Source organism: Balaenoptera ricei, chromosome 2 (assembly GCF_028023285.1).
Source record: "Balaenoptera ricei isolate mBalRic1 chromosome 2, mBalRic1.hap2, whole genome shotgun sequence".
Taxonomy (NCBI): Eukaryota; Metazoa; Chordata; class Mammalia; order Artiodactyla; family Balaenopteridae; genus Balaenoptera; species Balaenoptera ricei.
In genome coordinates, this window is record NC_082640.1 from 123,027,862 (window position 1) to 123,040,314 (window position 12,453).

The 12,453-nt window shown below is 38.5% G+C and overlaps 1 protein-coding gene across 7 annotated transcripts in view; it reads left to right on the top strand.

Moving 5' to 3' along the window:
* NPAS3 (neuronal PAS domain protein 3) overlaps positions 1–12,453 on the top strand; it is an 845,785-nt gene that overhangs the window by 401,098 nt on the left and 432,234 nt on the right. For 6 of the 7 annotated variants that reach the window (XM_059914072.1, XM_059914073.1, XM_059914075.1 and 3 more), the window contains one exon: positions 8,498–8,580. In XM_059914072.1, coding sequence (XP_059770055.1) covers positions 8,498–8,580 — 83 coding nt within the window. The remainder of the gene's footprint in view (positions 1–8,497; positions 8,581–12,453) is intronic. The other variant, XM_059914076.1, reaches the window with a different exon arrangement.

Sequence of the window (12,453 nt, forward strand, 5' to 3'; positions counted from 1 at the left end):
TATAAGTGTTTACTAAATTTTGGATAAATAAATATAATACCGTGGCATGAGATAGTTGAGCTCTGGAAGTGGATCAGTGTGACTTTTCAGTAGCAGGTGCGATTATTATCACAGCATCTCGTCCTTTGGGCCAACAGCCCACTACTTCATGGAACTATTTATGTTGACTGCTCTTTTGTCAGAAAGTCACTAAAGACACTGCCAAGCATTGATGTGGTCCAAGAGTGAGCTAGCAAGCGAGAGAATGTGAATATGGCTGAATATATGAATGGGTGAACAGGAGAAAGAGGAGGGGAAAGGGACAGAGACACTGCCTTCTTTCTACCTCGGAGACACAAGCTACTTCCTGCAGAGCCAGTGTTTCTTAGCTCCCTGTCGTATCACTGGCCTGGGAAGGCCTGGAGGATGGATGGAGCATTAGACTGGAAGTAATAAAGTTGCGCCTGACTTACCTCACTATTTGTAGCAGATGTTACAAATGTCATAACATGAAGCTTTGGGATCAGACTTGGGGGAAAAAAAATCAAGATAACAGCTGTGGACTTTTTCCTTTTATCAGTGAGTGCTGACTGACACCATACAGATTCAGTGATAATCTCCACTCCCTTCCTACTGGGCAGAATCATGCCACTAACAGTCTGTGTGCCACTGAGGTCAGAAGGGGTGACAGTCTTACAACGGCACTCAACTGAAAGGCTTTTAAGGCAGTTTGCAAAATGAAAGTATAACAATCCTTTTTTTCAGCCCCTGCTGAGGGGGCATACCAAATCTAAGCCCCATTAAACATTTAAACTTCTCAAAAACATTTCTAGCATATTATCGGAGGAGGTCATTTCTACCAATTAAAGGACAGGTAGCCAACTTTGCCCGGTTAGTGCTGCATTCAAATCCCAAATTAGATGCGTCCTGTCTAGTTTTCCCTTTGATAGCTATGGTCAGAATGTGCTTGATGTCTTTCTGTGAATAGTGCCCTTAATTCATGCGATCTCATGGTGTTCCTTCCTGACATACACAGAGTAGGTGATTTGTAGAAGGTTGTCATAGGAAGAAAAGGAACAAGAACAACAGCAATAACAAGAAAAGAAGCAGCTCAGAGCTAGAGATTGCAGATGGTACTCAAGGAGCAGAGCTCCTTCCCACATCAGGCACGTGTTCAGGCTCTGAGCCCGGGCTGGTGTCTGCACTGCCCACTCCCTGTGGCCCACGGGACCCTTCTCTCACACAGGACTGCCTCGCTCAGTAGACTCTGTGTTGGTCATCTTTGTGCTCCCAGCGCCCAGCAGAGTGCCTGCCGTGTAGTGAGGTTCGGTACGTGTTTGCTGCTATAGCCCTGAAGCCAGAATAAATTCGTTGATATCTTCTTGCTGAGTTCACGTTAGATAAAAATCAAGACCCTCTGCCACTCAAAGTTTCTCCTAGTCTCCATTCTTCATTCTCAAGTCACTTTATAACTGCCTCACTCTTAAAACTTCCCCAGATTGAGAGGGAGTGCAATTCATGATATCCATCTCTCTGCTGGAATCCAAAGACAGGAGTTAGTCAGGATCTATTTTTTTTTATCTTTTATTTATTTTGTAAATACAAAGAGGAAATTTTCATTTCCTTCACTATGTAAAGGGAATTAAATAGTTAACTTTAAACTTTGCATCCAAAGCAACCCCTGTAACGTCAATTTGTTGAAGCCAAGAAATACCTTCAGAAAAGGCTTGGAGTTGTGTTTGGACTTCAAGTCCTTTAAAAGTGACTGTTTTTTTATATCCATTGTTATGGAAATGATTAAGAAAGTTAAACTGGAATGATTACTACCTACCATTTTCAGAAAGTCCTGTTTGGATTTGCAACAGTTACTTTGAAGCAGCAAGAAATAAAGCATGCCTTCATCTATTAGTCCAGTCCTGCCCTTACACCTCCATGCATCTCTTGAGGATTCCCCTCATGTGCCCCGCTCCCCAACCTTCAGCCTAGACTGTGGATCATGCCTGTATGTTCCTGAGGTTTCTGTCCTCAGAGATGTTGACTGTCAGGGCTTCATCATTCCCTCAGGTGCTGTCACTCCAAACAGCAGCTTAACCCGTTGCCTTAAGAATTTCATTGTCAAGGGGAAGTTTGGGTTCCCTCAAGAAGAATGTGAATCAACTTCTATATAGCCCGTGTAAGGTAAATATAATAGCTCCTATAGTAACTTCCAGATTGTCAGAGAATGGCTATTCCTCTTTCCCCAGCTACAGATGAAGAAATATCTGCTTTGGTAAGTCTCATTTCCTTCAATGGAAAAGCAAGGCAGGTGGGCAAAATGACTTTTTCTTTTTTTTTTTTTTATGAATTTATTTATTTATTTTTGGCTGCATTGGGTCTTCGTTGCTGTGTGTGGGCTTTTCCTCTAGTTGCGGCGAGTGCGGGCTACTCGTGTTGTGGTGCACGGCCTTCTCATTGCAGTGGCTTCTCTTGTTGTGGAGCACGGGCTCTAGGCTTGTGGGCTTCAGTAGTTGTGGCTTGCGGGCTCAGTAGCTGTGGCTCGCGGGCTCTAGAGCGCAGGCTCAGCAGTTGTGGCGCACGGGCTTAGTTGCTCCGTGGCGTGTGGGATCTTCCCGGACCAGGGCTCGAACCCGTGTCCCCTGCACTGGCAGGCGGATTCTTAACCACTGTGCCACCAGGCAAGTCCCAAAATGACTCTAAAATGGAAACTCAGTACTAAAAAGAAGTCCCTGTAATTTGTACAAAAACCTTTTCAAGACTTATTTAGGTAATACTTCAGTGCTATTTCACTTTTAGACAATTTTGCCATTTTGATGGAGAAAAGTTTTGTAAAGAAAAGTTTTCAAAAATATGTGAATACTACTTAGTTCTTCAGAAGATAAGAAGCTCATGATAAACACATCCTTGTTTAAACAGATCTGTTTGAATGTTGTGTTTCCCCTAGTTTGTACTAGTTGAAGCCATACAGATAGGCTTTTTTGAGAAAAGCAGACATGGTTCCTTCTTCTTAAATTCAGCAATTCATTTTTAAATATTAATACTCTCACAGTCGTATCACCCTTAATGCTTTTCCCTAATATATTCAATCCATACTTAAAATGTGGGAGAAATTTAAATGTGTTGCATCAAAGAATTTTTTGATTCAGCATAAGACTTCTTAGAGTTTCAATTATTTTAATAGATTAAATACTTCTTTTGTCTAAATGGCTAATATAATGTGTTAATGGGTTTGGGATATGAATTATTAAGATGTATTTTTTGATTTTAAAAAATATTCTAGATATGAATTTAAAAATAAACAACTGTACTATTTTTGAATATGGGAGGTTTTCCTTCTTATATTTAATGTTAATCTAACATTCAAATGCTGGATTAATAATACTTGTCCCTATTTCTCTTCTCTGGTCCTCAGTTATCCTGTATTTTAAGTGGCAGAAAACTAATCTTGGTTGAAAGTACACTGTAAAAGCATTGTTATTCTTTGTTTTCAGATATTTGCATTATGCATTGTGTGGAAACTCCACATATCCTGCTTTTGACAATAGAGTTTCTGTTTTAGTGCCGCTGTATGGGTTAAGCTGGTTCCTAACACTGGTTATTTGAGTGTATCATCTCTATCCCAACCTGAAATTCCCCCCCCAATGTTTAGGGCATGCACAAACAATGAGGAATTTAGTGTTGAAAGGGTACAAATTGTGAATTTGGGCAGTAGGCAGAGCTGTGAGAATGAGTGTCAGAATGAAGAATTGGTCCCATAGTCAATGAAGGCATATAAATGTTTATTTTATATAAAGGGAAACACACACGCACACACAACTGCATACCTCATAAACTTCTAAGGCTCCTGGGAAAACCCTCCCTGGCTTCATTTGCCCTACAGTGAGGGAGGCTAATTGACATTCTTCAAGGGAAATCCCTTTTCTTCTCTTTGGTAGCCATGGAAAGACTCATTAAGCATTCTGTACTCCATTCTTTCCCAGACCCTGACTTTGCTTAGCCCAAGTGCTAAAGCCCAGGGAGTGATGTCGGGATTTCATTAAGCATGCCCTTCAGTCCTCTCTTCCCCCAAGCTCAGTGTGGGAACAGAGCCTTGCCCCTTAGATGACAGATTCAGAGGGTACCCATAAAGCTTGCCTTTTTACTCGGTGGATGATTTTACTGTTGAAATAGCACCTGCAGAATGTTAAGGCTCCATTCACCCATCCTGCCATTCTGCTCCCCACGGAGGGAGAGCTGGATGAGAAAGTAGCTCTAAAACGGTCTTCCCTATCTGCTAATGACAACTTTTTCCAAATAAAACAATCTCTTGGAAATCCTGCCTCACGATGTCATACTCTACCTTTGAATATCTTTTTCAAGTGATCCCTGAAATAATGAGCCCCTTTCTCTCTCCCTGCCTGTGCTTTACCTTCCCACCGTGAGCTGTGCTGGTGAGGAGCTGGGGCAGTGCCAGCTTCTCTGGAAATGGGGGTGGGGAGGGTTAGGAGGAAAAGGGCAATGCAGGACACAAGGCAAGAAGGGCTCGTGACTTTTCCCTCTTTCATTATGTGTGTCCACTGAGCTGTCCTGTTTCTGTTTTGTAATGGGTTCTTATGTGGCAAGCTGACCTTTTGGCTGAATAGGTCAAACTCCCACTGAGCGATAATCCTTAGTCTTCCTGGTGTTTGTGCATCCCCGAAGGTGACAGGCACTGGTTAGGAATATGACTGGGGTGTGTGGTATATTTCCCCAAAGAGGAATTGTCTTTTACTGCACTTAATTAATTCTCCAAGACTACCTCACAAGGTTATGTGGAAGAGTCTAGATTAGAGTATTTTTGCTGACATTGTTGAGGGACAAAACTAATTTTTCAGATACATATTTCAGATTGGGGTTTTCTTCCGTCTTCCATTTTTTAATGAGGGAAAGGCCAAAGGCACAATCCTAATGATTCATCACATCATTTTAGAATTCTGAGACAATCAGAATTTCTTTAGTTGATTTTTAAAAATCTTTCTCCCTGTATATCTCTTCCATTTAAAGTCTCTTAAAACTCCAGGTGTTTTATTTCTAACCCTTGAAAAACATGAGATGATCATGTTGTGGTCTTGGTAATTATATGCTGGGCCTAGGTTTGTTTTGAATTGCTTAAAATTTTCTTATGGAACGTTTATTAGGTCTTATAACACTAGTTACTCTACAGTAGCTAGCAGTTTTCAGCATCAAATAGGTACTCAGTAAATGCTGAATCGAATTTGAATTACTATATTACTATAGCTTGATTACTTTTTCTTTTAACAGTTTATATCACCTGTTCAGTTTATACAACTCTCACATCTCACTGTCAGTGACTTAAGAGATATAATCCTCACAGATATGGGATTACGTGTTCCATTTATTTAGCAATGTGCTGTGCATTTTTTAGTTAATTTAGTGTTCTTTAAATTTCAAACGCAGTGTCTTTTAATTGAGCAGACAAATGAATGAAGTGTCTGTAGATCAGATAAAGCATTGACCTATTCAGCAATAAGAAGTATGCAGTGTGTGGGGGCTACCAAATGGTTTTAGAAACTGTCAACTTCCAAAATAAAACAATCTGAGAGAGCTTCATAAGCAATGTATTACTTTTCTGAGAATGATGAGCCTCCCTGAGGAAATGCCTCTTTAGTTTTTCTTTAAACATGAATGATACTCCATAAACACAATGAGATTAACATAGAGGAACAAAATAACTGTTTGCATCGTTCCTGAGTTATCAGATTATTGTCTCAATACTCAAAATACCAAATGTGGTAGGATGAAAAGTACAAGATAAAAAGTACATTATTTAACATCTATTCAGTTACCAATAATGCTACAGCCAGAGCTGGGCTTCTACTGGGGGCATAATGGACTCCTGTTTAACATATTTATGTTGGTTGTAAAATTAGGAACTGTCATTACAGCCCCATATCACCTGCATAAGTGCAAAACATATAAATCAAGAGAAGTTCCAGTGCCATAAAAATGCCATTGAAGAGAAAAGCATGAAACCACTTACGAGATGCTTGTATGTTATGCTAGCATGTACTAGGACGCACACTCAATTTTCTAGAGAGTCTGAAGAACAAAGAAAAATAACTATGCAGGAAGGACTCATGGATAGAAGAGCTGATGAAGGCATGTGGGATCCCCAGGCTGACTAAGGAGCTTTTAAAATAAAATTCCTAGTTATTTATGCATTTGCAACATTTACTTAGAGAACAGCTGAGCCCTAAGTTGAGGAAAGGCAGGAAAAGAAAGACCATCAATGGGCAGGCTTAAATAACCCCTGCAGGACCCCACTGTAGTCACCTGTCTCCATGCTTCTAGAGGGCAGTTGTTACTGGAGCATGCTTCTTGGGCCTTCTAGTAAATAAACATGCTCCTTTCCTTTCCTGTGATGTTTTAGGGTCCTCTGTAGGTTGGTGGCTGTTGCTCTCTTGCCCCACTCTTAATCCAGTTCTTTGGAGAATAGTCTGTGTTCTCTAAGATCAACCCGTTTCTTCTGTGAGGTACAATGGTTTATTTTGAACCTCATAATTGGAAGTCCTGAAATGCCCCCAAATTATGAACTATTATTAAGGAGCTTTCTGGATCCTCATTACTGCCTCAAAAACAGAGTGGACACTTTTGAAGTTTTTCAACACCCCCCTTCTGCCTCCCCAAAGCTCCCCTCCCCACAACAATCTTAACAAAAAAAAAAAAAAAAAAAAAGAACTGCAGATTTTATTCATGTGGGATCATTCACACCAAGCTACCATAATGTGCAATTAACACTCTAGAAACTGAAAACAGTATTCAGCAAGACAGCTGCATTATCAAAAATGCCAAAGGAGTTTTGAAGGGAGTAATGTGCATGTTAGAATAGGAAATTAATCAGAAATGCACACACACCCAGTAGTACTGTCTTAAGTACATCTTAGATTAAAAATTTTTAAATCATATGTCTATGCTTACAGTAATGATTAGTCTTAGGTTAGAAAACTGATTTTTCTATTTTAAGAATATTAGTTGTGTGTTTTGCTTCCAAAGCAAATGAAGAATTTGGAATTGAGATCTTTAAGATCCCTTCCAACTGGAATATTCTTTGATAATAATCACTCTTCAATTATATTTTATAAATTTTCCCATTGAAAATAATGCCCCTTTTATTTCTTCTTGCTAGTGATAATGATACTTACCACTCATGCTATTTTCAAAGTGCCTTTCAGACCTGGCAGACATTAGCTTGCAATTGCAGGGGTAAACTGCCTATTTTGCACAGCACAATAATCATAAGTACATTTATATTATAATCCCTACTAAGCTATGGATCCAACTGACTGACTTAGTAACTGAAACGAAGCAGAATTATCCCAGCAGCATTTTGCTGGAATTTTCTTGTCAACTAGCTGAGAGTGTTTTGAGAAGTAAGAAAGTAGGGGATTTGATTTTATTTTCAATTTATGGTGTCTAGGTTTGAGAGAATAGAGGTTTGTCATACAATTTTTAAGAAAAGCAGGAAAACATAAGGAATGTACTTGTTGGCAATATGGGAAAGTTCTGAATATTTTTGTTCATAAATTACTGGAAAGCAAATTGATTTTTATGTTTGAGAACTTTTTAAAACAGGGAAAATAGCCAGAACAGATTCAAAAGCAAATTGTGACCCCATTCCCAAAAAAAAATTGTAAAGAGAAGGCCCTCAATTTTGGATCCCCAAATATCATTCATTAAGCTCTTCTGTTAGGGATTGGGAGGCCCTTTGGGTGTATGTGCCTGCAGACAGCACATGTAGGGTATGCCAGGAACAGAAAGACAAACTATAAGTTAGTAGGAGAACAGAAGTATACAGATAAGAAAACAGTCACTGACCTGCAAGACACATGCTGGGCAAGCATCCACCTGGGCTCCCTGTAGGTCCTGTAGGAATAGTTACATGTGAATGTTCAGTAAATATGAAATCCAGCCATCCTGAGACACTTAACACTAGTGCAAACAGTCATTAATGAGAATCTCTTAGCCGACATGTTGTGCTTATTAAATTATGATAAAGTTATTGCATTAGAACATTAAAAAAGTCCTGTTTGCTTTTTTCTAGCCTAGAGGATATTAAACATTCAGGTTTGTCTGGGAGGAAAAGGCAATAGGTATATGCTTTAAAAACAACAATACCTAAATTTTCAGAAAAACAGTTTTACCAATTTATTTTAAAAGAACGTGAACATTCATATTTTTTTGTTTTGTTTTGTTTTTTTGCTCCAGTGTAGGAAAAATAGTTCAAAAAGGAAAAGAAAAATTTTTTAACTCTGGATATGATTTTTAATGTTTGTAGAAGTTGATATTCTGAGATGGAAATTCACCGTAGGCTCTGATTTTGCTCAGGCAACTCAGAACCAAAGTTAACACTGGGTTGTGTTTCTCTCAGATCTCTTTGATATAGTAGCTGTCTAGTGATACAATTACAGAGAAATGAAGCTGAAATCAGAGCCCCAACTTAATTTTTTTTTCTTTCTTTCTTTTCTTTTCTTTTTCTTTTAAGTTATAGGTGCACAGCGAAGGAGAAGCCCCAGTGCACTGGCCATTGAAGTATTTGAAGCACATTTGGGAAGTCACATTTTGCAGGTACCTTTAAATGAAAAAGAAGCTTGCTTATATTTTACTAAGAAAAATCCATGTTTAGTCTTTTTATAAAAATGTCTTTTATTACAGCTATGTATATGACTGTTGCTATTTTATCTTGGAATTCTGAAATTCTTATGAATTTATTTTTTTCTTTTTAGAAAGCCATCCCTTGAGAGCATATTAATGAGAAAGGGAGGGCAAGTATCATTTGTGCTATAATAATTGAGATGAATTGCACTATTCAGTTGATGTACAATGTATAGTAGCTGGCTGTTCCCAGAATGATTGTGTGTGCTGCATTTGTAAGTGGACATATGTGTGTGTCTTTGGAGCTATATATTGTTTTTGGAAGAGCAAAAAAGTTTTGTTGTGAAAGTAGTGTGACATTTTTATGTGTTGTCAAATTTCAGTTGTTCTTTGCTTGAGTTTGTATTCATAAGTGCTTCCAATCCTAATGTTTGTTTCCCCAAATTACAGTCTCTGTCAGGGTGAGATATTAGAGTACATTTTTAAGTAAAAGGTGACAAGTAGTAATAATTTGATTTTTTTCCAGTGGCTTTCATGACAAATAAATGTGAGGGTGACTAGGGTGGACCTGTAGTTATTTAGTCTTGGAGAAAATTGATCACAAACTTAGCACCTCACTTACTCAAAACTTTTTCTCTTAAGGCTTTGCCATCAATTTGACCCATCTTCCTTTATCCATGGGGTAATTGTTCTACGTTGTTTCTGTTTCCAGGATAAATGTTGCCCTTGCCAAAGCTTTTTTTCTTTACCATGTAAAATACATTTTTAACATGGAATTAGAGAAACAGACACATGTGGGATATTTAGGCATCTTATTTGAAAAAGATGGTTATGTTTTTCTTAGATGAGATTTGGGGTAAAAATAAAGCTAAACTCCAGATTCCTGTCCATTCAAAGTAATTTTTTGTTAAAAAAAAAGGCCTCTATGGTGCTTTCATTTTTTAGATAGCCAAAAGTAGTGCTGAATCTACCATATTATTTCTGACAATATGTACCCTAGAAAACTGCTATCATCACATGTCCATGGTCAAATCAGAGTGGTTCTCCAAAATGGTTCCTTGGCTGGCAGCTTCAGTATCACCTGAGACACTTGTTCAAAGGACAAATTCCTGAGCCTCTCCTGGACCTAGTAAATCAGGATCTTCAGGGTGAAATCAGGAATTTGTTATTTTTAGTAACCCTTTGAGATAATTTTGATGTTTTATTAGGTCTGAGATGTCACAATTCACATTTGCAAATTTAAGGCCCTGAAAAGTCTTTCTTTCTTTATTTTTATTTATTTCGATATTTCTCATTTCTCCACTAATACCTGTTAACATCCCATAGAACTGATGTTTCTTGAACTACACCTTGGGAGATGCTATTCTATTGTGCACATAAAGTTTTGAATTACCTTTGCAGTAGATTAGGTTCAGGGATACAGAGAGGATATTTCTTTCTAAATCTTTGAATTGTTATTTCCCTCTTTTCTGTACATTTTTGTACATAATCTCCTTTATAAGTTTTGTATGAGTGATACCATATATACCACTGTCCCTCTGTATTTGTGGGGGATTGGTTTCAGGACCCCTGTGGATACCAAAATCCGTGGTTGCTCGAATCCCTTATGTAAAATGGCATAGAATTTGTATATAACCTACGCATGTCCTCTTATATACTTTAAATCATCTCTAGATTACTTGTAATACCTAATAACATGTAAATGCTATATAGATCGTTGGTAGCATGTGGCAAGTTTAGATTTTCTTTGTGGAACTTTCTGGATTTTTTTCGAATATCTTTGATCCGTGTTGGTTGAATCTGTGGATACGTACGGCCAACTGTACATTGTTAGATTCTGATGTGATCCAGGATGACTCCTATTTATATTCTGACGCAGTCAGTGCATAAGACTTTGTCAGTGAGAGAAATGGTTCAAACAGTATTCTATCATCCTGTAAATTCTCTCTGGAAATCTTGAGTTCAGTGTTCTGTAGGGAGGCGGACTTAGGAGCTGCAAGAATTTGAAACTAATTTAAAACACAAAACTTAGGAATTTGAATGGAACATAAGCTCAGTGAGAGCAACGTAGGGTTATAATACAGGATGGCTGTCCCCAGTGCCAGTTCAACACTGGACTCCATTGAGAGAGCAGAGGATCTAGATGAGGCTGCTGAGCTCTCTGCTCTTTGGTTTGGTCACACCCGCCTTAGACAGCACTCTTCAAGAGAAACATAGGCAGCTGGATGTCATTTGGAGTGGAATAACTAGATGGGTTTGTGAACTGGAAATCGTGTCACATGAGGTGTGGCAAAGGGCTTGGTGAAGTTACGTGTGCAAAACACGTGGCATAAAAGGGACATTAATATCCTCTCTATCTATCTGAAGGCCTCATGCCAAAAAAAAAAGGATTAGATACATTCTGTGTAGCTTCAGAGTGTAGAAAGAAGAGAAAGGGGTGAAAATTGAATAGGAAAAAAAAAAAATCACCTTCATATAACAAAACTTGCAAATAGGGCTGTCTATATCTCCAACATGCTCAAAGCCTTTAGCCTTAGGAGAAGTATAGGTGGCTTGGTAAGTATGCTTTCAAGAAAGTCAGACATCCAAGTGTGGTTGCACTAGGTAGTCTTGAAATTGTCATAGAAACTAGAAATTCCTATCATTAGATTCTAAAACCAAAGGTTATGGAGGGGAAGAACTGTATATGCTCCTCAAAATGATAAGCTAGAATTGTAGGCAGGAAGGGGTTGGGAAGTAGTAGTAACAAGAAGGGCTTCCTTTAAGCTATCTGGTTAGATATCTTCCCTCCTAGCAGGATAACTCTTGAACCCATAGATCTGTGTCTGTACCACATTCAAAGTATCTCAGTAGTCTGCTAGGGTAAGATGATTTCCTTATTTTCCTTCAGGAGGTTCCATAGTTGAATCTGGTTGATTCATGGGCACTGGGATGAATTCTTTCTTCCTTCCTTCTCTCCTACCGTTCTTTCATTTGCAAATATCTGAAAAAAAAACCCTGTGTGGTCAACAAGGTAAGCGTGGTCTGTAATATCACAGTTTATCATCATTATGAAAAAAGAAAAAAATTAAATACTTAGTAACAACAGAATTTGCTGTAGTAGGCACATAGCTGCTCTCCTTAACTAGTTTGCAATCATTTGGTTAAAGAACCAGGAGGCTTCATAAAGTGAGAAGCATCACAGTGGTCAAGTACTATGGGGCTGCGAAAGAGCAAGGCTCTGAATTTGCCATAAGGCATCAGAGAAGATGTCTCAAGTTGTTGATGGATGAATAGGAGTTTATTAGGCAAATACAGTGGAAGAATATTGCAATCAAAGAAATGTCAAACACAAAGGCATGGGGGCAAGTCATAATAGATCTTGTTTGGGGACTGTTAACATGTTCAATTTGATGGCTGTTTTACGTGCACAGGGGAGCACGTAAGAGATAAAGATGGAGAACTTATGGTCCATATTGCACAGGCCCAGTGAGCCAAGCCAGGATTCTATAACCAGCAATGAGCCTGTGGAGAAGGCTTTCATACAAGAGAGTGACAAGGTAAATATTTGGTTTGTTTCTGGAGTTATTATTAAAATACAGTCTAGGAAGCCTTTGTGTTGTGAGAGGCTATTATAAAGAGACAATTTAGGAAATTATTACAACAGTCCAAATGAAGATCTTATCCAAGATAGAAGCTCTATTAATGGAGACACGGTATGGAATTGGGATAGAATTATTGGCACCTGGTATGAATTAGATATGAAAGGTTAAGGAATGATAGGATTTAACAATGACCACAGGTTTTCTAGACTGGTAACTACCTACCTAATGATACTCTTGCCCAAGAGAGGTTGAAAGGGATATC